General features: G+C 58.0%; 8 protein-coding genes across 8 annotated transcripts, besides 2 other annotated features; all 8 read left to right on the top strand.

The window, feature by feature from the left end:
- Positions 1-415: 415 nt before the first annotated feature.
- LPMP_141420 (hypothetical protein) lies at positions 416-2,428 on the top strand (the record flags this gene model as incomplete). The annotated part of the gene is made up of 1 exon (XM_010699069.1): positions 416-2,428. The coding sequence occupies one exon, from the start codon at positions 416-418 to the stop codon at positions 2,426-2,428; it is 2,013 nt and encodes a 670-aa protein (XP_010697371.1).
- A 758-nt stretch (positions 2,429-3,186) lies between these two features.
- LPMP_141430 (hypothetical protein) lies at positions 3,187-8,442 on the top strand (the record flags this gene model as incomplete). Its single annotated transcript, XM_010699070.1, has 1 exon — positions 3,187-8,442. One exon carries the CDS (start codon positions 3,187-3,189, stop codon positions 8,440-8,442), a length of 5,256 nt encoding a protein of 1,751 aa, XP_010697372.1.
- A 1,650-nt stretch (positions 8,443-10,092) lies between these two features.
- On the top strand, positions 10,093-12,777 carry LPMP_141440 (hypothetical protein; the record flags this gene model as incomplete). Its single annotated transcript, XM_010699071.1, has 1 exon — positions 10,093-12,777. One exon carries the CDS (start codon positions 10,093-10,095, stop codon positions 12,775-12,777), a length of 2,685 nt encoding a protein of 894 aa, XP_010697373.1.
- A 2,159-nt stretch (positions 12,778-14,936) lies between these two features.
- LPMP_141450 (hypothetical protein) lies at positions 14,937-16,997 on the top strand (the record flags this gene model as incomplete). The annotated part of the gene is made up of 1 exon (XM_010699072.1): positions 14,937-16,997. One exon carries the CDS (start codon positions 14,937-14,939, stop codon positions 16,995-16,997), a length of 2,061 nt encoding a protein of 686 aa, XP_010697374.1.
- A 743-nt stretch (positions 16,998-17,740) lies between these two features.
- Positions 17,741-18,163, top strand: LPMP_141460 (mitochondrial pyruvate carrier protein, putative; the record flags this gene model as incomplete). Its single annotated transcript, XM_010699073.1, has 1 exon — positions 17,741-18,163. One exon carries the CDS (start codon positions 17,741-17,743, stop codon positions 18,161-18,163), a length of 423 nt encoding a protein of 140 aa, XP_010697375.1.
- A 401-nt stretch (positions 18,164-18,564) lies between these two features.
- Positions 18,565-19,058: a repeat region.
- A 403-nt stretch (positions 19,059-19,461) lies between these two features.
- LPMP_141470 (hypothetical protein) lies at positions 19,462-20,916 on the top strand (the record flags this gene model as incomplete). The annotated part of the gene is made up of 1 exon (XM_010699074.1): positions 19,462-20,916. One exon carries the CDS (start codon positions 19,462-19,464, stop codon positions 20,914-20,916), a length of 1,455 nt encoding a protein of 484 aa, XP_010697376.1.
- A 709-nt stretch (positions 20,917-21,625) lies between these two features.
- Positions 21,626-22,561, top strand: LPMP_141480 (glutathione-S-transferase/glutaredoxin, putative; the record flags this gene model as incomplete). Its single annotated transcript, XM_010699075.1, has 1 exon — positions 21,626-22,561. One exon carries the CDS (start codon positions 21,626-21,628, stop codon positions 22,559-22,561), a length of 936 nt encoding a protein of 311 aa, XP_010697377.1.
- Positions 22,562-23,766: 1,205 nt separating this feature from the next.
- LPMP_141490 (synaptojanin-like inositol 5'-phosphatase, putative) lies at positions 23,767-26,310 on the top strand (the record flags this gene model as incomplete). Its single annotated transcript, XM_010699076.1, has 1 exon — positions 23,767-26,310. One exon carries the CDS (start codon positions 23,767-23,769, stop codon positions 26,308-26,310), a length of 2,544 nt encoding a protein of 847 aa, XP_010697378.1.
- Positions 26,311-26,626: 316 nt separating this feature from the next.
- Positions 26,627-26,993: a repeat region.
- Between the last annotated feature and the right edge of the window lie 337 nt (positions 26,994-27,330).

Below are 27,330 nucleotides of genomic sequence, written 5' to 3' on the forward strand. Positions count from 1 at the left end.
GCAGTGTCGCAGTCCCGTCCTCCTCTCAGCTACGGTTGCCCTCCCCTCTCAACTTGTTTTTCGATCCCCACTATTGTTTTACTTCTCATTCCAATGCAGCGCAGGCACCACTCGGCAGCCCCACACCCTCTTTTGTTTTGCTGTCGGCGACAACGAGCCGCTCCGGCACACCTTTGGAGTGCAGGCGGAAACTCGAGTGGAAGTCTTCTCCATTCGACTGCGCGCCGACCCATCGCACTGCGAAAACGTTCGTCGCTGTTGGCCATTTCCCGACGCTCTCTTCGGGTGCTGTTCGCTTCACACCCGTTGTTCTACTCGGCAGCAGGCCACGGCTCCTTTACCCTCGCCTTGCCTCACTCTCTGTTGAAGGAAAGCGGTGAAACGTGGCATTCTTCGTCTTGCGCACTGCTCCGTGATGGAAGGCGTGGAGTGGGGCGAAGGGGAGGAGGAGCTGACAAACTACTTACGCGAGGAGTATCCGCGCGTCTCAGCTCTCCCCGTGAGAATCCGCTATCGAACGTTTGCGCAGCCAACGCAGGACACGCGCATTCGTGCTGGACGGTCTGTTCACGACTTTTACCTGTACCGCCGCCGCCGCCTTGACTCGGCCATCGACGCAGAGCTGACTGCCTGCGGTATCCCGGTCGTGCAGCCTCTGCAGTGCGTACTCACCGACTCCTTTGCGATTGCGCAGCGGCAGCAAGCAACGTACCAATGGCTTGCACAGCGGCACACTGCTGATGAAATCCTCCACCGCTTTGCCGTGGACCGGAAACTGAACGCGGTACCGTGCCTGGCAGCCGTGAACCGCTCGCTGAGTGTTCTCGGTCGCGATGGCAGGGCAGATGCTGTGCTTGACATCCTGGAAGATGTGCTGCTGGATACCAATATCATCCCCCTCAGCACACTGCTAGGCGCCATCAAGGCGCTGCCGAATCACCCTGTGCGAGCAGCTCGCGTCGCACTCACCTTCAAGGGCTCACTTGGGTCCCAGACGGTACCCCCAAGCGTGTGGGGTAATCTCAGCGCCGCTCTCGCACAGGCGTCACTACAGATGCCAAAGCCTCTCGAGGATCACTTCATGGAGCTATTTGAGCGCGTACTCGCCATGGTTAGCGCATCAACAGGTCGGCTGAGTGAATCACTCATAGTGGCGTTTAGTCGGTGTTTGCTTTCCAGTAGTAAACCTTGCTCCGTAGCGATGCACCTGGTTCGCGAGGAGCTGCTCAGTGGCCGCAGTCGAGACGGCTTCACCAGTGCCCCGCTGCACCTCGGCGCTTTTCTGAGCGATCTCCTCGTGCAACTGTGCTGCGACGATGCAAAACTTGGGACTCCCCGGCACTGCAGCTCTGACACCGATACCCTGACCTTTGCGTGTGATGTGATCAAGTACGCGTTCGCCGTGCGCGTGCAGTTGGCACCGAGGGTCTTCGATGAAGTACTCGCCTTGTGTGAGCGGCGGAAGGAGTACTACCGCATGTGCATTTTGTTTGTATCCATGTGTGTCTTGTCGACTCCGTCGTTAGTGTCCTTGCTCCGAGTGCTCGAGGTAGTGACACAGATTTGCGAACTGCGCGCGCCACTGCAACGTCTTTTGCCGGTTAGTTGCACTTGCTTCTTCCTGTGGTGCTTGCAGCGGTACCCTGGGCTTTATCAGTCGCCGGTGGAGTCGCAGAGCCAGCACAACGCCACGCGGCAGGTTTGTGCGCTGCTTGGCACTCTCGCCGTGGAGGAAAAGAACGCAGAGAAGTTGCCTGCGTTGCTACGGTTCCTTACACAGGAGAGGGGAATCGCTTCTACGATGTCCGCCAATGCGGTGTCGGCAGCTGTGCGTCGGTTTCGTGAACTGCGGTGTCCTGCCGGCAAGGCAGTCTACGCTGATCTCCAGGGCCAGAACGAGGCAATCCTGGCAGCTGTGTTGGAGATTCCTCAGAGGCCCACCAATCCTGCGGTGTCCCCACGCGCATCCACCGTCACCGTCGAACTCCACCAACTTCTGCCCTCGGAGTCGGTGTATTGCACCGTGCTGAGCGCCAGTGCTCTGGGCACCCTGGCGAGTTGCCCGGTCGCGGAGCAGGCGTTTGTGCGCATGATGGAGTCGTATCAGCGGAAGTGCGGTGCCGTCGCTCTCCTTCCGTTTGAGTCACTCTGCGCCTCTTTTGGGCTGCCGCATGGCGCGGTCGGGATGCTGCGCACGTGGCATCGCGAGTACACCTGGCTGGCTGTCTTACCTCTTGGACTATCCCTGCAGCTCGACGGCGCTACCAGCTGCGAGGTGTGCTGCGCTGCATTCGCTGCTACTCGGCAGGTGCACAAGAGGGTTATGCTCATCTGTGGGAACGAGGCGGAGGTGTTAACGGCGAAGGAGAAGAAAGTGGAGCCGGTGATTGTGATGGAGACACTCGCGAGGCGTTTGTCGGGTAAGTGAAGCGGCACTAAGCGATGAGAGTGATTACGCGGAGCGTGGTCAATGATGAGTGTGTGTGTGTGTGTTTTCTCCGCAAAAATGGGCAACCCCTATCGTTCTCAGACTCTCCCACTCCCGCTCATGGCTGGTGAGGCCACACCGCTCCCTATTTCTGTGCGCGCACCCACACATATCGACTCCCCGGTGGTTCCCCCAGGAGGGCACTCAGCGAGACGGGTAACCCGTCGCGGTCGTCGCCGCCCCTCCCCCTGACAGGAAAGAACGCTTCACGCTCCTTTTGCGCTTTTTTTCCCGTTTGTTTTTCTCGCTGTTGGCCAAGCGCACCGCAACTGCCGTGCTTGCACTTGCGCCCTCACTTGCGAAGCACGATGCTGTGTATGCTGCCGTTGGCTCTCCATTGAGCTGTGGTCTGCAGCGGTGCCACGTCGATGGGCGACGTGCCTATTTCCTCGCTGCTCTTCACCTTCTACCATGGCCACCTGCCCACTTCTTCCCTCCTGTAATGTGTTGGATGCGCAACACGTCTTCTTTTCCTTTACACAAAACCCCTGGACCACACCCACGCCCAGTGACTCCCATTGTCGACGCACACATACGCACGTTACAGACGCCCTCCATCGTCCCTTTAGCAGATCATCTTGGTGTGTCTGTGTGTGTGTGCCGCTGCTGGTTCTCCAGCCGAGGGCACGTACAGCTGTCACGACAGCCTCATCACCACCCTCGGCTTCTGCTTACCGCCCGCATTGTCGCAGTCAACAATGGCGTCACTTGCGACCAAAGGTGCAGAAAAGCAGCCAAAGCCATTGCATACCTATCCGGCAGATGTTCAACCCAGCAGCAAGATCCTCGCACACTGTGGCTTTGACAGTCTTCACTTCAATGCTGTCGCTTACCTCGGCGACAACACACTGCTCACGAGTGGCGGCAAATTTGTGCTCTTCTTGCATGTTGACTCCGGCGCAGTGGAGTCGCAAGACGGCCCTCGGGATGGGGCTATTGGCGCTGTTGCTGCGCACCCCAGCGGAGCGTCGTACGTAGTAGGTGAGCGCTGCCCTGAAAACCCACTTCTGCGTGCGTTCGACTGGCCCTCTCGCGCCCCGTCGCAAACCTTGGCAGGGGGAGCAGAGGTGGGGTATAGCACGCTCGCCTTCAATGTGGATGGCAGCCGCCTCGCTTCCGTCGCGAGTGCGCCAGACTACACCCTTGCCATCTGGGACTGGCAGAGTGCCTCGCTACTGCTGAGGAGCAAATGCTTCAACTCCGACGTGTACAGCGTCGCTTTTAGCCGCTTTGACGACGCACGTCTCGTGACGGGCGGAGCCGGGCACATCAAGTTCTGGACGATGGCGGACACTTTCACCGGCACGAAGCTTCAGGGCTCTCTCGGCAAGTTCGGTCGTCACGACATAACCGACATCTCCGCGTTTGCCGCTTTGGCGGACGGCAAGGTGCTTTCTGGCTCTGACGGCGGTGACCTTCTCTTGTGGGAGGGTGACCTTATCGTGTGCACCTTTGCTCGTGCTTTTGCCGTTGATGAGTCTGGGGTCAAGGGTTTGGAGAAGACACTGCACGACATTCAGCCATGCCACGACGGAGCCATCCACTTCGTCTCTCTGCAGGGTCGCTACGTGGTAACGGCCGGCGCGGACGGCTTCATGCGGTACTGGGACCTTCACGAGCTGGAAGTGGCGGAAGGCGTAGGATTGCCGCAGTACTACGCGCCAATTTGCCTTCATGAGGTGTGCGTGTCGCCCCTGTTTCGCATCCGCTCCGTTACGCTCGATGAGGAACATCAGCAGTGGATCCTACTCGATGAGTTCGGTACCATCGCCACACTGCCCTACCCGCTGTGTAATGGCAAGCTAGATGCGGCAGAGCGGACGGCGCAGATGCGCCTTCGGCTGAATGGTGTCCCACTCACGTGCGCGACGGTGTCTCCGGTCGAACATGTCATCCTCACCGGCGGGACTGACGGCACTGTGCGCTGCATCGACTATGTGCGCTGCGCAGAGCTGTGCCGCGTCGAGTGGCCGCGCAATCCGCGCAGGGACCCCGTTCCCGTGGCAGACATGAAGGTGCTAGTGCCGCGCTCGACGGCGCAGTACATGCTCGCGGTGGTTGGTTTTGGTGACGGTACGGTGCGACTACTCGAAGTCGGCGAAGGCAGGCGCGCCATTCGGGTAGTTGGGCAGTGGAAGGCGCACGCGGATGGGCTGTGTGCGCTGGCGGTAAGCGAAGACGCATCTCAGGTGGCCAGTGTCTCCCCCAGCGGGCACGTTTTTTTCTTCAGTGTGGAAGCGGCGCCCTGCACGCTTGTCCCTTTGGGCTACTGCGTCAGCCCGCTGACGAATCCAACGAGTGCTGCATGGGATACGCAGGCTGTGGGCGGCCGCGGTGGTTGCGTGCTCGGCTTTGAGGGTGGCCAGCTGCTATCAATCCACGCCCCGGCATCGGGCTCCGTGAACCACGATGAGGGGTACGAATTTCCGTGTGCGTATGACCTGGTGGCGATCCGCCAGCGTCAACTGCCACCGCCAAAGACGGAAGCGGAGGAGCTCGAGATAGCGGATACCGCTGCCACCGCATTGCAGGAAGAGGATGTGGGGCCGTGGCCGATCGCTTTCGTTGTACAACTGCCAGGAGAAGGTTTTGCGATTGGCATGGACAAGGAGGAGCTTGCGTACGTGTACCAGGGTACCATCCGCTACGCGAACCGGCTGGGGCTGCCACCCCTGCCCCCAACAGGCGTGGAGCCGCCAAACTACGTTGAGGACCCGCAATTGAACGTGTGCTACCACGACTACGTGCCGCGTCGGGCTTTCGTCAGCCCTAACGGCGCTCTTGTCGTGTGTGCAGACCGCAATCAGCTACTGCTGCGGGAGGCTGAAAGTCGACCGCAGCTGTATCTGCTCGGTGCGGCGCACGACAGCACGAGTGGCACAGCCACCGGCGCTTTTCTCTCTTACGACGGCTGCTTGATCGTCTCTGTCGGCACTGACGGCCTTGTGGTGACACAGCTGCGAGACGGCTGCGCAGTCCCGCGTACTTTGCAACCTCTTGTTGACGACGCCAAAGTCGTCGAAACGGCATCCGGCACGGCTCTTGCCTCGGCAGAAGCCCTTGTAGGTGTTGCGCCTGCCGAAGAGGTTGTGGAGGGGGTCGAGGCACCTGCTTTGTCGGTTCAGGAGCAGAAGGAGGCTGATGACGCAGCTCGGGCCTCAGCGGAGAGGGCGGCGAATCTCCAGTGCTTCTTGAAGAGGCTGGAGAAAGTGCGCGACGCGTATGCTCAACTGGTGCGCCGCAATGACGAGTTGCTGCCTGATCAGCGACTGAGCAAGTGTGAAATGCAGCTCGATGCATCACTCCAGGACGCCCTCGATGCGGAGAAGCAGCGCCGTGTGCGCGAAGCAGAAAAGGAGTACATCCTGCCCACCGCGCGCGAAGACGTCAAAACGGCCAAGCTGAAGAGGCGTTTCCTTGACACTCTGCTCTACGACCGTTTTGAGCTCGCTGCCATTGAAGAGAGCTTCTCCGTCGCTTCTATGCGCCTCTTCGATCCACACGAGTCCATCGCCACAGTGAACGCGGCTGCTCACCAGCTGGCCGAGTCGGACGGGGAGTCGGACGTAGACAAAGAACAGGATGGGGAGAGCGAGAGTGAGCAGGATGGCGCCAGTGCACGTGAAGAGGTGGCCGGACCCGTAGGTGCGGATGATTCTCAGGAAGCTGGCATCGCTGCCGCTTTGCGCGAAGGGCCCGATAATTCTGCTGGCGTAGCTGCCATCGGCGCATCTATGAAGCAACAACTCAACAAGATGGACACACGCCGTCGGGAGCGGCAAGAGCGGCGGGACGGGTATGCACGCTTGCTAGACCGCAAGCCTAACCCAGCGATTGATGACGCAGTGCTGAAGGAGCAGATTGCGATAGATCTCAAGAACCGAGGGGAGTGCACGTTCCGCACGGATGCAGAGTACCGAGGCGATTACCTGTACCGACCCACCGCAGCTGCCAAGCTGCAGCGCATGACCCACCTTATGGAAGAAATTGTGCGTCTAAAGACATCCTTCAACGAGGACCTACTCAAGCTGCGCGAGGAGAAGCGGCACGCCCTCGCCCGACTCAATGGCATGCGCCACGACTACGGAACGGTGCGCTTCCAGCTAAGATTGTGCACGTCTCCAGACATGCCCGACCTGTTCCTCACGGTGGAAGAGGAGCCCGAGACGCTCTACACGATGGACCGTGACAAACTCGACGCGTACTGCAAACAGAAAGCGGAAGAGCGGACCAAGGCGGAGGCGATGAAAGCGCAGCGCGGCTTTGGCGCTGACCTGGCCGGCGCGCAAGCCCCCGAGCGCTCGCGCGAGTCCTCTAACATACCCACCAGCGCCGTGACCGGCAGCATCGGCGTGCCACAGAAGCGCACCAAGGGAAGCCACCTCCCCTCTTATCTCGAACGCGGCTCACGCCAGAGCGCCATCGGCAGCATTGCAATGCGGGAGCGCATGGAAGCGGATCTGAAGGCCAAGCTTGACAACGTGAACCTCACGCAAGAAGAGAAGGAAGAGGGAGAGATGCAGCGCGCCGTTTTGGAGCGAGACATGCGACGCTTGGAAGCCGCCATGACCTCAGTGCGGGCGGAGTTCAACGACAAGCTGGAGTCGCTGCGACTGCGTCGTGCAGCACTCGACGTCGACCTCTGTCTTATGACCAGGCGTCTGACCCTTTTCCACCGCGAGTATCAGCTGTTGCTGGTCTTTCGTTCGCAGGACAAGAAACTGCGGGCCGCCTTGTCAGCTGTGAAGCGGGAGCGGGAGATGGTTCAACGCGCTATTGCGTGCCAACACACGGACCTTGCGTCTACCGAAGAGCGCCTTCGCCACCTCACCGCCCAGCTCAAGTCCACCAATCAGGCAGCAGAGGTGTACATAGACGAGCACTGTTCAGGCGACAAGCTTGCGTACATTAAGCGGGTCTACTATCGGCAGGTGAAGCGCCGACGCCGCCCGGAGGATGGGGACGATGACGATGATGACATCACCAGCGATGACGACGAGGATGAGGACGACGGTATCGGCGAAGAGGTGCGGCCGCCCAACTGCAGCGTGGAGGCGTGGGAAACTATGCTTAAGTGTCGTGAATCTCGCCTCGACCTGACGGAAGCCAGTGACGCGGCTAAGGCAGAGATGGCAAGCATCCGCAAACAGCTGGAGCAGAGCGAGCAGCGGCTGCATGAGCTGGGGGAGCACATCAAGGAATGCAGAAGCGAAGTGCAGGTGCTCGAAGAGCAGAAGCGGAAGGAGTTAAATATGCTGTACAGTGTAGTGCCGCTCCGCCTGAGCCAGGTGCGGTGCCTCGATAAGGATGCGCAGCTGCCATCCCACCTCCCAGAACAGCCGGTAGTTGTTATCTCCACTGAGCAGATAATAGCACTCCGACAGCGCGTCTTTGACCTGGCTGACCAGAAACTACAGCGCCGTGACGAGCTGGCGAGACTGGCAGTGGAGCTGCAGCCCCTGAAGGAGGCCCGTGCAGCTTCGAATCGTGTGTTCGACGAGTGGCAAGGCAAGGTGAACGAGATGATGCTACTTCGGTTTGGTCAGCACGTTGACTTGGAGATGCTGGAGTCGTGCGGGTCCAGCTGGGCAATAGAAGCGAAGAAGGAAGAGCTGCGCCACCTTGAGTTGAAGTGGGTACGATCGGTGAAGAAGGTGGAGAACCAAATTGCCGAGCTCCGCACACGTCTCCAAGGCAAAGTCTTTGAAAACACGAGGCTGCTGCAGAACCTCGGCGATCTCGAGACGGAGCGTCAGCATGTGGATGCCGTACTGTCGCAAGCCACCTCCAAGACAGTGCAGCAGTACCATGGCACGACCGTAGCATCGAAGCAGGAGCGTGCCTTGCTGCGCGAACTTATCGCTGCACAGCAGGAGGAGATCGACGCGCTTACTGCTGAGATCCTCATGCTGAAGCGCAAGGGTGGCCACGTCTACAGCCCAGCCATTATGTAGGTGCCAGTGCAGCGGCCTTTTAGGTCTCCATGCCGTCAACTCTCCTAGCCCCATTCTACCTGACTCTGTGCCGCGCCTCTGTCCCAGCGCCCTTCTTTGCGCGCCACTAGTTGCCACGGCAGCCCTTTCGAACAGCGGTGCTGTGCAGCTCCCGCGCCCTGCCACTGTTGTCTTACACACTGTTTTTCCCAGTACGCCCTCACTCGGTCGAAAGGGTGAAGGCGGCCTCGCAGTGTCGCCCTGCAGAGGACGCATTAGACCTCACGAGCGAAAAAGCGGATGTTTGCATCATGGGCTCGCCCTTCTGCCCAGTCTATCCTTTGATCTTCCCCCTCCTGCTCTCGATGAGTGTTGTCGTCTCAGTTTGCTACGGACTACGCCCTCGATGTATCGATGTATAGAGCCGAACTATTTTTTACTCATCTATGAAACGGGAAACGCCGGCTCGGGTGCGCGCTGTTGTGCGAAGGACGTCGCCTTTTTGCGCGGCAAATCACCGGGACGCCGTCTTTTTGGCTCTCACCACTTTTATGTTGTGTGAGCAAAGAGGACGTGTTGCCCCTTCTCCTTGGTGCGCTGTCCTGCGCATTACGCGTTACTCGTGCGCGGCAGCGCCTAACACCACCAAACGGCGTAAAACTAGTGAGTGTTCATGGATTGCTCACCCAATGCACGCTTACTCCTCGCAGTCTCTGACACTCCCCATGCGTCCCGTTTCACCTCCTGCTGGCCATTCTCTATGAGTGTTCGACTCTATCGATGACGCTCTCTCTCTCTCTCTCTTGCTACAGTCATCCCCCCAAGAAGCGTGTTGCTATCACCGATGAATGCGCACTTGGCCCTCTCATTGCCACTCTTGTCATTCTTGACCTCCAACTCCGCCCTCTTTCCCCTCTTTGCTCTCCCTAACATTTCCTCTGTCGTTGTTGGTTACTCACACAGAAGTAACGGCATGAAGCAAAGGAAGCTCACCATTCACCGTCTTCTCACCACCACTCATCACCCCTTTCCCTTTTCCGTTTCCCTGTCGTTCGGAGTAACCGCGTTACGCCTTGTGCTTTCCCCGACTTCTTTCTTATCGGGCTCTTCACCAATATCATCCGCCTCGCCAGACAGCATCGACGCCAACGCACTCATCCCTGCCGTGCCCGCCACACTTTCTCACTTTCACACGCCCCTCTCCCCTGTACTTTTTTTTTCCGGAAAGGACTGTAGGACGTCCCTCTCCGTCTTTTCCTTCTTGTGGGCTTCCTTCTGTCGTCTCTTTCGGATTCTCGTCGTCGCTTCTTTTTCCCTTGAAGGTCGCACTTCGCGTCTCTTCACGTGCTTGTATGAGTGAGTGGCCTGTTCGGTCTCGCTTTCCTCAGTGCATCTCTTCTGTACACTCGCTGGCTCGTACCATTCGGCAAACGGCTGTCCACAACGACAACAACACCGCCCGCTCCCCCCTTCCTACACGCACACAGAAGGAAAACAAACGTGTAGATAAGAGAGCCACCTGGTATACACACACGCGCACACGTGCCGACCTCCCCTGTGCGGCTTCTCTTGCGCGTGGCTCCCCTCTGACTTACAAAAGCAAAAACACCCAAGTCGCACCGCCCCCCCCCTCCCCCCGCTCTCTCCTGTCATCGAAGCACCTCGCACATAATGTCAATCTTCGGCGAGCCCCTGCCCTTCGAGGATGACACAGCGACCTCGCTGATCCGTCGCTCCGGCTTCCCGCCGGAAAAGGCGTATGCCCAGATGCCGGAGGTCTACCTCTGCCCGTGCTGCAGTGAGTTCAGCAAGCAGCAGGAGCACGAACGTCTTCTGCGCGAGGCCCGCGAGGTCAAGGAGGCTGAGTATCGTCGCCTCATGCAGCTTGACGTCTTCGAGGAGCGTGCGCGGCCGCCGCCCTCAAGCGATATTCATCGCAAGGCCTACCGGCGTATCGTGGGGTACGTGGATCTGGATGAGGAGGGTCCGAACGTGCCGCCACCGCCAACTATCGATGAGTTGCGCCGCGCCAGGAATGAGCAGAGCGTGCCGAAGCTGGTCGTAACGGTTCACTTCGGCCGCAGCATCAGTGCCGAGCCCGAGGACAGGATTTCTGTCATTGTGCGCTGTGGTGCCTTCGAGGGTCAGACTGAAAAGGTGCTGCGCGGTAAGGAGGTGGCGACGCCATGGGAAGAGCTCTTCGAATTTCCGTACATGAACTCCAATGAACCTCTGGAGGTGCTCGTCGTGAACGACGCGCTGCCTGGGTCGAACGACCAGCTCATAGGTGGCTTGATGATCCCAAGCAACATCCTGCACGACCGCAGCCATGGTGACCAGGAACCGCTCCCGGTGATGCCGGAGGACAGAATGCAGAACGGCTACGGCACCTGCCAAGATGGTCCTCTCGGCACCATTGTGGCTTCTTGGTACGTGCGCTACGGAGACGACAAGCTGGACGAGGGAGTGGAGCGTCAGAAGCTCAGCGTGCCTGTCACCTGCACCTTTGTGGTCCACCATGTATTCCAGTACACTGATCATGGCGCGGAGTCGTACCCCGGCGGTGTCTTGTGTGTACTGCGCGACACAGATGACAACTGCTCAGAGTCAGTTCTCTACACACCGGGGCCAAACCCGGAGCCGTCGCTGTCGTCCTACTACACGAAGGAGGGCTACCACTACTTCCCCCAGAATGCGTCGCAGCTTATGCAGCTAAACACCGAGAAAAAGCTGGGCCACATTCTTGTGTGTGTACCCAGACAGGAGGAGAGCACCACTGAGGAGGAGGAGTTGCTCGTCATTGGCGCGGTGCCGCTGGAGTTCGAGCGTCTGTACAGCAAAGGAAGCGCGGTGCTCCTGATCGAGTCAAAGTCGAAGGATGATGTCCTCTGGGGTGAGATCTCAGTCGAGTGGGCTAACAAACCACTGGATGAGGAGGAGCCGCGCCCGCTTCCGCTAGAGGTGCAGAAGGAGTCCCTGTTCGTTACCATCGTCCGCGGCCTCAACCTTATGCGGCGCGACAGATCACCAGTGGAAATGGCATACGTGTCCGTTGCCACTGGTGAGCTGGAGGGGATAACTGTAGAAGCTCCGGCTGTCAAAGACGCTGACGGCAACTACACTACCAACTGGAACCAGGAGGTGCGCTTCGTCGAGGTGGAGGCGACTCAGAAGGAGCTCGAGCTACAGGTGTACGAAAAGGGATGCCTCGTGTCTGTCGGCACATGCGAGTTAGAGGATATGGACGAAGGGGTGGTTGTCGTTCAGTTGTTCAATGCCGCGAACCCCAGCGACGGCGCTGGTGAAATCGTGGTGAGCTACAAACGTCTGCACGTCCCGAAGTTGGTGGAAGAGGCCGTCCCCCAGGAGCGCCACCTGGTCGAGAGCGAAGTCGACGAGGAGGACGAAGAAATCGAAGAGCAGGATGCTCCATTCGCCGGCCATGCGGACGATTACGAGGACCAGGAGGAGGAAGAGGAAGACGAATATCAGGGAATGCATGCTGCCCCGATGAATGAATGCGCCATGAGCATCAATGAGGAGATTTCAGGGGAAGAGGAAGCTGACAACACTTCACCGGGGAGGGGATTTCAGTGGCAGAATGACAGACGGGGGTATCGGCAGCTCGCGGATAACGAGGACGAGGAGCAGCAGGGGTACCTCGAAGGAGCGGAGCGGCAGGAGTGTCTCGAGGGTACGGAGCAGCAGGGGTACCTCGAAGGAGCGGAGCGGCAGGAGTGTCTCGAGGATACGGAGCAGCAGGGGTACCTCGAAGGAGCGGAGCGGCAGGAGTGTCTCGAGGGTACGGAGCAGCAGGGGTACCTCGAAGGGGCGGAGCGGCAGGAGTGTCTCGAGGATACGGAGCAGCAGGGGTACCTCGAAGGAGCGGAGCGGCAGGAGTGTCTCGAAGATACGGAGCAGCAGGCGTACCTCGAAGAAGCGGAGCGGCAGGCGTACCTCGAAGATACGGAGCAGCAGGCGTACCTCGAAGAAGCGGAGCGGCAGGAGGCTGCCGAAGCCGGGCTTGAGGGGTACCTCGAAGAAGAGGAGCCCGCCGGCGAGTGTGCGGTGAAGGAGCCGGCACCCTACCCTGTTCGCGCTGCCAGGCGGCCGCGTCGCCGTACCTCGTGGGCGGCGCGGCCACCGAAGGATGACTACGTGCAGCCGTGGTACCCGTCCGGCGCCCCAGACACCGATCAGCACATCCCCTTCGCCAAGACGAGGCTGTCAAAGAAGAATATCGAGAGCATTCGGCAACTCGAGGTGTGCAAGTCGCGCATTGAGGAAGAGTCCGTGCGCCGCAGCTCTACCCCTCGCCGCTCAAGCCTGCGCGGCTTGTCTCCAAGCTCCCAGTAAGGTCGAAGGGCAGCATTCAGCGTAGCATACATTAGCCGTCGAATGTGCGATTCTCCCGGCACAGCAGTTTTCCAGTGCTCAGCGAAGAGGGGGTCGGCTAAGGACATGATGCTCAATGAGCGAGCCCCCCTCTGCCCTCTGTCTGCCTCCCAGCATCGTCTGACCGACCACCCTGGTCCTTGCGCTATCTGAACGTGTATGCAAAACGCGAGTGATGAACAAGACTCTCTTTTCCCCACTGCACCTCTGCGTACACGTCTTCTGTTGGTGCTGAGCGATGCACTGATTCTCTTTTTGTTGTGTCGCCTCTGACCGTTTTAGTTCCATCTTCGTGCACATCTCCGTTGGCCTACGCCTCTGTGGTGCTGTTCTGGGTCGGCCGGTTCTCTTCTGGATGTGGATTTCACTGACGTTAGTGGGAATTCCAGCGTGACCGAGTTGGATACATGCGTGAGACGACATCGTTGTCTATCTGTTCTTTAGTGAAAGCTGGACAAAAGGTGAAGAACGCATACCCGTGAAAGCGCTCTCTCTCTCTCTCTGGCTCTCTCTGTCGTTCTTCCTGTATACCGCGATGGTCACGCGAAATCGTGCCTCGCCCTGACCCCCTCCCCATTAAGCAGAAGAGATGTCGTCACTTGACACTTTCGAGTTCTCCTTTTCTTTATTTATTCGCTTCTCGTTTCAGAAAAGCTGTACGGAATATTTTCTCTTCCTCGTTTCTTCTGCCATCGCCGCGCTGTGTATGCTCTCTTCCCGTTTCGTTGTTGTGGTGGTGGCGGTGTAGCATTGTGAGTGTCGTGTAGACAGACGTCTGTCGTCGTGGGGGCAGAGGTGGAGGGAAGCCAAAATGGAATCGCTTCTCCAGACAACGAGGAGACCGAATAAGGTGCTGCCTCTCCTCTCTTGCTCCCTTCCGTAAAATGAAGAAACAACAAGCTGAACAGATGCCCGTACTCTGGTGCCATGCACCCTGTACAGGGGCGACACACAGATGCTTGAGCCCGCAGCCGGAGGAAGGGGAATAGACTCCAAGAGAACAACAAAAGTGGCTGCATAGGGAAACGCGAGGCACACGGCAATGGGACGCAGCGGGAAAAGGGGGTAAAAAAAAGGCTGTCGTTACGAATGTGTTGCGTTGCTGTAGTTTTGCTTAGGACACTCCTCTTCCTTCCTTCCTCTTAGCTGGGTGGGGGACGGGGTTCCACTCACTCACACACGCATCAACTTACGTCGCTTTGGTTGTGTGTTAGCAGTGACTCTTAGGACGGCCCCTCTGCCTTCCTCTGCCTGTCGTGTGCCTTTATGCTTGCGTGCTTTCGTTTCTTGTTATATCTGGCCGTTTCCATTTCCTGCTCGTATCTCGTTGTGATTCCCCTCGACGCGAGCGGCCCTTTTTTTCTCTACTGTTGATGCTGTTTGATTCTTTTCCACTCTTGTACGTCTTCGTGTGTGTATGTGTGTGTGGAGAGAGGGGGGAGCTGATTACTCGGTTCGACTTAGTGGACCTCTATGGCTTCTTTCGGAGACCTCTGTTGGTGTCTGCATCTCCCTTCGTTTGTTAGCCTCCTTTCCTGTATGTTGTCCTTTTCTGATTTCTTCTCGTCTCTCTCTCTCTCTCTGTATGTGTGTGTGCGTGCGTTCTCGCTTTTCTCGCCTCCACCAACGAGTCACGTGCGCAGCTGTAAAAATATTGACTGGTTCTCCACTTCTTCTCTTTGAATCCAACAGCCATAGTCTCGATGTTCTCCCTGAAAACCGCCACTCCCCCGACACAGCCGCTGTGGTAATGCAGCGGCCAACCACAACTCGCTTCAGTGCGTGTGTGGATGTGTATTTATGTGGGTCCAGCAGGCGAAAAGCGCTGCTTCGCCCCCACGCCCTGCTTTAGTGCGCGAGGCACAAAGCATCAACGGTGGAGGATTTTTCATTTGTCACCCACGCGCAGAGTAAAGCGCCTGTTCTGTGGTCTCTGTGACCCCCTTCCCCTCCTTCACACTTGCGACACTCTTCCTTTCCTTCCTGTCCCTTGTCCTCCCGTCTCTCACCCTGGCCGCTTTTTCGCTGCCGCCGTTGATGTGCGACGGCTCATAGTAAAGCCTCCGTGAGTGTGTATTTGAGTTGCGCGCCTGGCCGCCCTTCGTCAACTCTGTGCACTCATGATGGCTGACCCGCTTGCCCTACAAGCGACGCGGAAGGCCCTCATCGAAGGAAAGGCTGATGCTCGCAGCAGGGCCGCACAGGCGATTTCATCACGCACCTTACAACTCTACAAGGATGTGCCGACTACCGAAGCGGAAGAAGTGCTGGTGCTCGAATTGCGCAGCGTGGGAGATCAGCTGCTGCGCAACACCGCAGCAGTCTACCGCCGGGCTGGTCTGATATGTGTGCGTGCGGTGTGTGCTGGTCTTCCACACCATCCGCTGGGCAGCAACCTGCTCATCCACTTACTGGACCCTGTGCTGCGCAGCATGGGCGACGCGGATCCAATCGTCCGCATTGCCGCCATCGAGGCTTGCTACGAACTTGTGCGCCACCACGGTGTGGAGGCGTGGGCGGCGCGATTCGCAGACCTCTTCACTGCGCTCTCCATCGCTGTGAGCGACCGCGACAAGCGCGTCTTTCTGCTAGCCGAAGAGGTGTCGTGTACGCTGAAAGAGTCAGTGAGCCGCAGCGGGGCTGCTGCGGTGGACATCAACGCCTTTGCCTCCTTTGTATGCGAAACGCTAGGCAGCCACACCTCGTCGTCGAGATCACTTGTAGTCGATGTGGGAGCGGCGGTGTCGCAATGGGTCCTCCAATGGCTGCGATTTGTGCTCGAACTGCCCGGCTGCCACTTCGCTGCCTCTATGGCGTCACTCCTTCGCGTTTTGCTTGCCGCCTCCGACAGCAACGACACGAACGTGTTCGACATTCTGTGTGAATGCCGGCAAGGCGTCTCACAGCACTACTTGGCGGAGACGGCAGCGAATGTATGCGAGGTGGTCGACATCCTGTGCACAAGCGTGCACGACGCAACATCTGCACGGACGCGCGTGTTTTGCCTGGAGTGGCTGTCGGAGCTTGTCCACCTCGGAATTGGCGACGACGTTTTTCAACGTCACCTCTCCTGTGTTCTGCAAGCGACGCTGCCGGAGCTGAGCTCGCACGATGGCGCCACACGTGCAGCGGCAGTGACGGCCAACCAGGAAGTGCAACATGCGATTGTGCCTGTCGGGGCCAGCATATCGGCCGGAGTGGCTGATCTTCTTCTGCGGAGCGTGTTGGAGTTGCTTGATAGTGGTGCTGGAGAGGAGACGCTCATTGGCGGACTAGAATGGCTCCTTATTCTGCACCACCTTGCTCCTTCCACGTCAGAAAACCTACTCAACACTGTGCTAGAGACGATCACCGTGTTGCTGGACGTCGCTGCAGAGAGCGTTGCGCTCCGGGCTACCGAGGTGGCATGCGTGCTCACGAGCAACGGCCACTTTTCAGAAGTGGTTCAGCTCGTCCTGCAGCGGCTGCTGCACCACAATCGCGACGGACTGCTGCTGCGTCGATTCCCCGATGTAGTGCGCCGCCTACATACGCTGCGAAGCAGACTCGAGGGGGAAGACCTCAGAGAAAGTGTTCTCGTCCACTTCGCACGCGCGCTCTCTGACATCACCGACTTGCGATTCGTGAGCAAGGTGGTGCTCTCCCTCCAATCCATGCTGGCCACCTTCCCTGAGCTCGACGATGTTCGAGTGCTGCTGCGCCGCGGGCTGACAAACTCCGCCACGGCGGAGATGTTCTCGGCGCTCCTGCAGTGCTGGCGCTACAACGCCGTGGCGCTGCTCTCGCTGGGGCTCCTGTGTCGTCACTTCGTCTTCACTCGGCGCATCTGTGAGCATCTTGGGGAGGGTGAGATGTCTGTTGCCACGTACGTGCAGCTCGACCACTTAGTGCAGCAGTTAGAGTCCTCCACCTTTACCTTTTTGCGCGTGTCCTTGTTGCGCCCCATGTCGTGCCCGGCGCTGGTGCAGACGCTTTACGTGCTGCTGCTGCTTCTCCCCCAATCCTCACCTCACTATGCGATACTTTCCCAGCGGTTGCAGCCTGTCACCGTTCTTGTGCAGCTGGACAGGATGGCCTCCGAGCCCCTCACAGCAGAAGCCCAGGCCGACGTGCCTGAGTCCGATTGGGACCACTATATAGCTGCTCAAGAAGCGCTTCTGCAGTATGAGCAAACATTATGATGTTGGCGAAGGAGAGCCACAGGGAGAAAAGTAGCGAAGGCTCTTGTCGTTTTTCGCTCTCTTCACTTCTCCTCATTCATGAGCATCGCAGTCGTGAATTCTGACTACCTTTGCCGCGGAGGCCGGTACGTTGTTTTCTCTTTTTCTCTCGCCCCTCACGCTTGTGTGTGCCCTGACTCTTCCCTTGGTGCTGTCTCTGATGCGCTTGCTGTCTTTTGCCCTTCTGGTTTCCCACAAGGGGGTAAAGTCGTTCAGACGCGCACGTGTGGACTGGTGAACACGAAAATGGGAGAGCAGTCATTCAGCACGATGTGTGGTACTTATTGCCGATGACCCGCGTGTTTCCGTTAGTGATGGTCATTGGCGAATGGTCTTTTCACGGGAGAGCACCGCTCGTGGATTCGATTTCGTAAAGGAGGTCCCTCAAGTAGGGACCACTCGTATGCCATGTGCCAAGTCCTTCTCGCATGTGTACCCACTACCCCCCCTCCTCCCCATAACTCACATTACTCGATTCCCTCTCTCCCTCTTCTCCTCTCTACCGCTGGTACGCGCTGCCGATTTTCTTACGGCGGTCTCCCTGTTAAGCTCGCGCAGCAGATAGCCTATCCATTTCAGCTCGTGCTGCCTTCTGGTTTATCTCAGGCCTTCGTTTCGTTTGTGTGCTGTGCTCTTGTTGTACTCCTCCCTCCGCGCCGTCACCTCCTTTCTCCTCACTCTCTTTCACCGTCGTCTCAGCGAAGATGTCCTTTACCATGACCGGTCACGCCATCCCAAAGATGTTTCCCAGACCGTTCCACAGCTGGGTTGGAACGGGGCGCATCTTCAACTTTCTCTCCCCGTACGAGCGGAACCCCTTCATTGCGTACCTCAACTCGATCTACAACACCGCCCCGCTTTTCAAGTGGTCGCTCTCGGTCGTACCCCTTTACGGCATCGTCTCCGGTAACCCGCCAGTGGAGAAGATCGACTTCAACTCGAGCGCTGCCCTGTGCGCTACGGGTATGGTGTGGTTTCTCTACGCATTGCTCATTCAGCCTCAGAACTCTGGAAGCCGCTCGCTGGCGCTGGTGAACGTCTGCTTGGCTGCAGTTAACGGCTACAACTGCTACCGTTGCGTGAGATACAAGAGCCTCCAGGTGGCAAAGGCAAACAGCATCCAGTGAGCCGGGCCCATCGTGCGGGCTCGCATGGAGGCTTCTCCGTAAGTGTGAGCCGCGCTTCTGTGTAATGCCCTAGCAACTCAAGTGGGCACCGTGTGCCCTCCGCTGTATGTCCACATGGAACCTAATCGTGGGCGTGAGCGTATATATAGGGCCTCCTTCCTGCTTTCCCCCCCGTCAGCCCCTTTTTTCTTCTGGTTGGTGCGTCAGTATGCGGCGCCGACGCGTGCAACGTGATGCGATGGAGGAGGAGACAGCAGACCAGCTCTGATGAAGAAACTCGTCCCCCACTTCCCCCTTTCTCCCCAGCAGTGAGCTGTAGTTGAAAGTTATTCAGTTCTGCAGCCCTTCACCGTCTTGCGCGCTGTGTTCAGGACACTTCAAAGGTAAAGCAATGCGAAGGGTTCTTCGTTTCAATGTGTCCACTCTGCCCCAGAACGTCGGTTAAACTGTACCCTACCCCCGGTTCACCACGTGGTGCAAAGCAGCAGTAGCGAGGCGTTACAACAATGCGTCTACTCGGTCATCTCAGCGCGACTCCGGCCTCGAAACCTACCCCCCTCCCTATCCCGCTTTGCAGGCCACTTCAAAGTCGCTCACATCATGCCGGTTGGGATCCGCTCTGGTCACACTGACACCTTGGCCATCCTATGGGTGGTACAGTTGCATTTACTGTCGCAGGTCACTCTGACACGGTGCTATTCACCACTAGGCCGTTTCCCTTAGTAGCAATACATTTACTGTGGCCTGCTCTATGCCGTTGGTGTTTGACTCCGTCACCACCAAAAGCGGCTCGGCCTGTGCAGGAAGAGGAGGCCTGCCTGCTTTCCGTCCTCCACACCGAGTATGGGTGTCGTGGGCCTGAGATGCCACGAGTTGAGGTTGTCTTCATCATTGTGGTAAAGAGGCAGGAAAGAATGCTGAAACGAGGCCATGTCTGGCTGGCGCTTTTTCGGCCTTTGCCTTGAATGCGTCCTGCAAGGCACAGTGGCTGTCCACCGCTGCAGCTGTTTTGTCTGTATGTGCGATTGTCTCTCTGAGGACGCCTTGAGCAGACTTGAATGACGCTTCTTTGGACACGTTGCATGTCTGTGCGCGCCGCTGAGCTTCGCTTGTTTGTCATTTCTCCTACTCTCTCATGTGCCCCCCCTGGACTCTCCGACCTTCAGCCCCAACTTGACTTTTCTTTGTTTTCCTTCATTGCCCATGGGTCGCTCTCTCGGCATAAGCGCGCACCTCTGGGGTAAGATTTGCGGCAGAAGCGCTCGTATCTCCACCACTGCCCGGATCCGGTGTGCATCATGTTTTCAAAAGGGTACAGTGTGCTGCACCGGCCGTATCAACACGTGGCATTCGCAAAGCGCAGCACTGCAGGTGGTGTCAATCTCAACAAAGGGGCACTCACAAAGCAGGAGAGAGGTGACAGCTTTACAGAGCCTGAGGTGTACCGCAGCAAGGCAAATGTGACGGCGATGCTAAAGACAAGGCGAAAAGAGCGACGCCTTATACTGGAGGAGCGGCAGCGCACCTTGATGGAGAACCTGAACCTGGATGCACGTACAGTGGAGGCGCTTCATGCAGGGAGTCGGTTGCCACAGACACCGAGCGAGATGCAAGCGGTTCGTTCCTCCGACGATGCCATTGCCGAGGTCCGTCACAACAGCGAGGACTACAGTACAACCATGCGCAATTTGATGCGGCGCGAGGTGGATCGACGCGATCACATGGTGGACAAGTTTGGCCAGCCACCCACGTCGCGCGAATTTTACCAGCTCTTTCGCAGACTGCGCGCCGCTGACTCAGACGAGGAGGTGGTGGAGCGGCACCACAAAAGGCTAGTGGAGGAGCATGGCGTGTACCCAAGTTCGCGCATCGACTCGTTCATGCTAGATGATGACAGCTACTTCCCCGACTGGGTGCACGCCCTCCCTTACAGCATCCGTGACCGTGTCAAGTTCGGATCGCTTGGTCTCACGGAGGAGGATGAGGCGCTGCGTGTGCGTCTGGCACGACTACCGCGCGATGCACGGCTGCGCGAGTGGAAACGGCTGAAGGCGGCAAAAGAGTACCGTGCAGCTAATGAAGAGACGCTCACCTTGGCCGAACTGCGTGACATCCGCCAGGGAAAGCGCCGCTTCCATTGGCTGCAGCGGAAGCGCCAGAAGCGCGCCTCGGCACTCCGTCGTATGGCGATGCGTAAACCTGACGAGTACGAGCTGTGGCCGTCCTCCGTGACGGACTTTAGTCAGCGCATCGCCTTCATCGCGCAGCATGTGGAAAATGGACTGCAGACTGGGGGCGAGTGGCCCCTCAATGAGGACGCTCTTACCAAGGCGAAAATTAAGCGACGGCAGAACGAGGCCGAGCGCACTTTCCTCATGTCGCTAAGCGAAAAGAGGATGATGACCGGCGCGGCACGAGGCAGCATGCACGGTGGGATGAGTGAGTTGTTGGATTCCCTGGAGCAGCCAGAGAAGCGGTACAAAAAACTCTCTCGCAAGACGTATGCAAACCGAGTAAACGCAATTGTGCACGGCGACCAAGATGAGCACGGCCGTAAGTACCGCAGGTTGCACAAGCTTGCCACTCGACGGCAGCATCAGTACGATTCGCTTGCAGAGATGGCGCTGGAGAAGGAGGTGCGCAAGGAGCCCCTCGTCAACGTGAGCGGGCTCAACCACACAGACGACGAGCACTGGACCCGCCACGAGAAATCGTGGGTAGACGGCATGCCCTCAACTCGCTACGGCAGCTGAGTCAGCGTGCAAATCCTCTTCTTGCGTGCTTCTCTTCCTCCGTCTGCAGGGACATCCGCACACGCTTGCGCGGCAGCGAGAAACGAAAAGGTGCAGATTCGTGTTGATCTCTTGAGTTGTATGTGTGTGTGCGTGATCGTCACGCCCCGACTCTTCATAGGTCTATCTCTGTGCGCTTGGGGGTAAGGTGGTGTGGGGGGCTACAGTGCAGAAGCCTGCACTAGTGCTCTGTGCATCAACTGCGCAAACTCGTGCGCTGGTAAGACAACCACAGGAACTAGATCTTTCAGCAGCTGCGTCGATGATGACTGGCAACAGTCCCTTCGTGCTATTGAACGTCGTGCCGTCTCCGGCGAGAGTTCAATGGCCTCCTCCCTTTGTCTCCCCTTTCCATTCCCCCAAAGCACTGTCCAATGCCTCCCTGTGTTTTTCTTACGTACGCATCTTCTCACGCAAAAATGCATCGCTTGCACTTCTCTCACCGCGGTGCCCACCTGCACCCACACACAGAGATAAAACTGCAGAAAACTCTGCGTTGAGCCATTCCACTCATTTCACGGCAGCAACAAAGTAAAGTGATCGGGAGAGAACCAACAAGAACAACAAGCGCTTTACGCCGCTCGCCCACCTTCTACCCCCCTCCCCCCAATTGATTGCTGTGGCTTCCGGGAAGCTTCTTTGCGCTCTGTTAAGTATCCAGCCCGACATAATGCTCGGCAAGGGGATGTTTGCGCGAAAAGCCCTCATCGGCACAGCGGTGGTGGGCTTAGTGGGTCTCGGCGGTGGCTACTCCATGTATCAGCGTCGCCTGCGCGACAACCGCAACGTGACCGCCGAAGCTTTCAATGCAATGCAGGACGCCACAGCACTAGATGAGGCTTTTAAGAAGCTTTGCGACCCCGACGAACATCCCCTCATCCAGTTTTACCGGTACACTACGTGCCCGTGGTGTGGCACTGTCAAGGCATTTCTGGACTACAACAAGGTTCCACACGAGTGCGTCGAAGTGGAGCCTATGTTCAAGACGCAGCTGGCGGAGAGCATGTACAAAAAGGTGCCGCAGCTGCGGTTCGACTCCAAGACAGGCTCCAGGTCATACTTGGTTGACTCGCAAATAATCGTCGACACTCTTAGCGAGAAAATGGGCCTCGGACGTGAGCTGAAGGATGAGGATGTGAGCAAGTGGCGCACATGGGCTCGTAGCTCTCTCGTCCGCTTTGTCACTCTCGAGTTTAATCGCTCCCTCTCCGCGGCGTGGGCCGGCTACTCCTACATCGACGACTGCAATACCATTCCCTACGCCAACAAGCTCTTCCTCAAGGTGATCGGTGCGCCCGTCATGTACCTGGTTGCCATGAAGGTCACCAAGCCGCGCCTTGTGAAGGCCGGCCTCATGAAAGCTGACGACGACCCGAAGCAGCGCCTGCACGACGAGGTGAACCGCTTCACTTCTGAGGCGCTCGTCGACCCCAAGTCCAAGAGGCCGCGAACCTTTCACGGCGGCGGAAAGCCGGACTTGGTGGACCTGGACACCTACGGCGTTCTTCAATCCGTCCGTGGCCACCGCATTTACAACGAAATGGTCAGCGAGACCCAGATCGGTCCATGGCTGCAGGCAATGGACAAGCTCATGAGGAAGGCATAGTACGGTTGCTTGCGGGCGTATTTCCAATAGCTCCTTTCCTAGACACTCATCAAGTCTACGCTGAACCGACTCGTACGTCATACAAGCAGCAACCTCGGAGCTGTTTCACTAGCGGTTTCTCACTTTGTTTTTCTTCTCTGAGCATCCGCAGTGTAATGGTGTGGGGAGACTTCGGCTTTTGCGTGTCAACGTTCTTCCGCTATGACGCTGCCGCCACGGCATGACGCAACCCGGTGTGAGTCCTCCAGCTGCTCGCCCCCATGTCTGTAACGCTACACTTCTTCACTTGTTTGTTTGCCTTTCAGCATGGAGTGGGTCAACCCAGGAAACGCGCATCTTTCCATATTCCCCTTCAGCACGAGAGACAGGAGGACAGTGTGGTGGGTCGTCGTCGGCAATGAGCGCACATGTGCACGCCGGGCTCTTGTCCGTCGTCGATGTTTTTTCCCCCTTTTAACGAGTGTTCACACGATAATAAAACGAAAGGCTGCCCAGTGAGGTTTGAATGTGTCCATGCAGGTGCGCATGTGTCGTGCTCGGCTCATCAAATGTCGCTACTGTCGCTTCTCTCTCTCTCTTTGTACTCACAGGCGATTAACAGCGATGTCAGGCATCATTGGCATAACATGAACTTGCGCAGAGAGAGCATGGCGGCTGCAAGAGACAATCCTCTCCGCTTCCACCAAAAACCAACGACAACACGGTGGGGGTGGGGTGCTCGTACAGATGTGGTATCGACGCATCACCAGGGCCGGATAGTGGTCAGCACACTCTTTGCATCACTCTGCGTCTACTTCTTCACGCGTCTGTGCAAGTCCTCCCATCGCCCCCTCTCACGCCCCTCGCACCGGACCCCTTCGTCCTCCCCTCCCTTGCACACCTCAACGACACGTTTTTCTCGCTACCGACACCGTTGAAGTGAAGCGATAAAAAAGGCACCGTGAGAGGCGCTTTCAGCTACGCCCTGGATACCCTTGTCTTCACTCTGCCATGCTGGTGCTGTCATTCTGACTCTGCTTCTCTCTTCATCACCCACTCGTGAACGCGCTTGACACATCGTTTTCGGTCAGCTCCCGCGCTCTCGCACGGACTTCTACGTTTTGCTGCACGCAGGACGGCCCGCAAAGCCAACGAGTATTTCCTCTTTGTGTTTTTGTTCGGCAGCTGTGCGTTTCAGGAATTGGGTTACAGTGACACACGTATGCATGGAGTCGCCGCGCGGGGTGCAGAGCAATGGCGCCGCCGCTAGTCCTGCGGGGCCGCAAGTGCGCCACCGGTGCGCCATTGCTGTGAAGAATAATGTGCAGTACCTCTTCGTGGTGGTGCCAAAGGCAAAGCCCCCTAAGATTGAGCTTGAGCCGCTCATGTTCTTCGAAACCCCCTCACCAGCGCCGGATCCACAACAGACCAAAGAGCTGTATGCGCCGATGCAGGACAAATGGAGCGTCTCTGTGGTGGTACCTCTGGAAGTAAATGGTAGTGGTCAGCTGCAGCGCTCCATCGTGTTCCCTGCCACAGAGTTCGCCTCTCTCGCTGACGTGCGGCAGCAGTGTGGCCCTTTCACATCTTTCCAGGAGTACCCGGCACTCTTCGGGTGCCTCAGGGTCGATAGAGTGTATGTGCTTGTCGCCACCGCTGTCACAGTGGCGGTGTCGCTGCCGTTTGCCGGTGCGATCTACAATGTAGAGGGGACGGCATGGGTACCGTTCGACCTACCTGGGGTGGCCCCTGTGCGTGTGAGTCCGACGGACCGGACACGGCTGCGCGAGTTTCAGGAGCACACGTACGGCCAAGGCTACTACTACAGCGACGACGTGAACCTCATGCTGCCCTTCCCGTTCACAAAGCCGGAAAGCTACACACCGCCGGACATGGCGTGCGACTGGTCCTGCCACCTGCGCGAGCCTTTCTCAGTCTGCTCGCTGGTGGAGGCGTGTTCTTTGCTGGTGCGTGGCTTCGCCGGAGAGCGCGTGTGCACACTGAAGGACGGCGTTGGGCTGCACCTAGTCCTGCTGGGAAGACAGAGCGACATCAACCCAGGACCGCGGTACCTCAGCCGCGGCCTTAACTCGGCGAACGGCGCCGGCAATGACCACTACTACGAGTACATTCTCTGGAAATACCACGGCGCCGACACCGTCACCTTCACACGCCACTCGATCCTGCGCGGTACTGTTCCAGTGCATTGGACAACGCAGATGAGCATGACGCTCTCCGAACCAGCGATGATATTCAGCAGCGATAAGGCCGAGGTACTCCGCGGCAGCGCGGCGTACTTCAACCGCACGTTCCAGAACCTGAAGCATGTGATGCTGCTCGACACAAATGGCCGCAGCGTGGCAAATCCGCAAGTGCGATGCATTAACCTCCTCCGCCTCAATCCGCAAAGCGGCGAAGATGTGCTGGCGCGCCACTTTTTGGATGCTGTGCAGATGTCAGACGCGATCCTCAAGCAAAAGTTCCCCGGCAGCAGCCTCGACCTTGTCCATGTCGACTGGCTAAACCTTATCAAAGAGTACGGTATCAATGCTGCGACTGCTACGTTTTGGGAGGCGTCCATGGGGTTTCTCGGCACTGCGTCCGCACCGGAGGACTCAATGATGACGGTGGGTATGATTCGGCGCACCGGCGATGTGGAGCGCCTTATCACCCAGTCGCGCTTTGTGCGACTGAACTGCGCCGACTCACTCGACCGAACTAACCTTGGCTGCTTCTTCACGTGCCTGCAGCTCTCCATCGCGATGCTCATTACCCAACGCATTCCCTACACTAGCTTCCAAGATAGCCCACCTGTACCCGGACTCGACGCCTCTGAGGAGGTTGACCAGGAAGGCGGGTACACCGCTGCTGTCGCGCCGATATCTGGCACGAAACAGGCGGTGCGGAAGCCGTTTATGAGCACCTGGAACGACGCACGCGATCCACGGTGCATTCCGCCCCCAATTGTCCGCGCCCTAGCGCAGCTGTTCGTGAACAACGGCGACTGTGTGGCCATGCTGTACACTAACTCTGCAGCCATGCATAGTAACATCCTGCGCGGCGTCTGTGGCATGCGAATGCAGGGACACAACGCCGTGATTGCAACGCAGCGCAAGTTCCAAAACGTCTTTGAAGACCGAAAGAAGCACCGCTGCATCGAGCTGCTACTAGGCCGAAACCAGGGCACCCACTTCCCGTCTCTTAGCAAGGTGTTCCTACTGCGGCCAGTGCCATACATGCAGTGGTCATGCGCTGTCGTTGTCGTCGGTGTTCCCGACACCGTGACCACGGGGGAAATAGAAGCGACTGTGCGGAGCGTGTGGGAAAGTGGTGTCACAGCACAGCTTGCCGCGCGTCAGCTACCACTGATCGAGAGCAGCGCGTTGTGCTTCGTCATCACGTTGTCAGAGACGTCAGTCAAGCAGGAACAAGACGGGCCGGCGCTGTCCATTCAGCAAGACTCCTCTGGTGGCATGCCACCAGAGGGGGATCTGGAGGAGGACGCAGCACAGGAGGACAACGCGCCTTTCCAGCGAAACGAGCGTCTCGCCATCATCGAGTTCGACCCCAATCTGTGCATCGCCGTGGACGTAGCGACATTACTGCGGCAGCAGGGCTTCCTCCCTCTGGGCGGCAGCAACTGCATCCTTGCCCCATACGCTTACCCGCTGCAGAGGGCGAATGACTCTAGCAGGATGAGCGGCGCTGTCAAGAACGTTGGTTCGTCACTCAAACGCGGCCTCACCAGTTTGGTGCGCGGTCTCAACTGAGTTGAGTGCGCTGCGTGTTTTTTTACGAATGCGATTTTATCCGGGTGCGGCTGCTCATGTGTTTCTCTTTGGTGTTTGCTTCACGTAATTGCCCGTCACTTTTTTGTGCTTGCCTGGAAGACGTCCGTGCTGCCAAGCGGACCGCTACAAATGAGGCCCGCCACTCCCGTCTCTATACCCCTAGCGGCTGCGTGCCGCTATTGGCACAGCTTGCCTGCCACTCCTTCGTGCCTTTCACCGCGTGCGTCATATGGCGCGCGACTGAGAAGTCCGCCTCCTTGACACATCCGTGGGCATCCCCCGAGCGATTCTCTCGGCCTCGCCCTGCCCCTGCGCATCCCGTCCACCATGATGCGCACCCCCTCAGGCAACCCCGGCCATATCAGTAGGCAGTGAGTGCAAGGTTGGGATACGCTCGAGTTGCGCTGACACTCTGCCCGTCATGCAAATGGCGCCACTGTCGCAGTTTGCTCCGACACAGTGCCATCCAGGACCCAGCAGCCGACATTAGTACCGATACCTCGCACCGACCTGCGCAATGTCCTGTGGGTCCTTGACCCTGCCACTGCCAGAGGTGCTTCGGCGCATTGGCAGGGATACGAAGGGGGGGGCTGCCTGGCTTCTTCACACAGCGCGGGGTACTGGGGTCTGATGCTCTGCTGAGGTGTGCCACGTCATTGGGGATGCGTGGTAGAGCAGATTCCCGCCTGATGCTTGTATTCGCAATGACGTGTCTAGCAAACGCGACAGCTTTGCCTCACCACCCCCTCTTTCATATCGAAACACCTTTGACTGTCGCATGTTGATGTTCAGCTTGCCAGCATGTACAGCCCGCTTCGAGCTACTGGTGCCACTCTTCCCACCTTTCCTGCCTCTTTCGTTATCGTCCACATTCACATCCCTGAGCTCATCACCGCTTGTGTCCGAATCTATACATCCGCCCAGCAGGCGGAGATTTCAAGACACCTCTTTTGTCTCTCTTTATGTCACCGGCTGCCGCAGTTACCAACCATGCAACGT

This window comes from Leishmania panamensis (assembly GCF_000755165.1).
Source record: "Leishmania panamensis strain MHOM/PA/94/PSC-1 chromosome 14 sequence".
NCBI lineage: Eukaryota > Euglenozoa > Kinetoplastea > Trypanosomatida > Trypanosomatidae > Leishmania > Leishmania panamensis.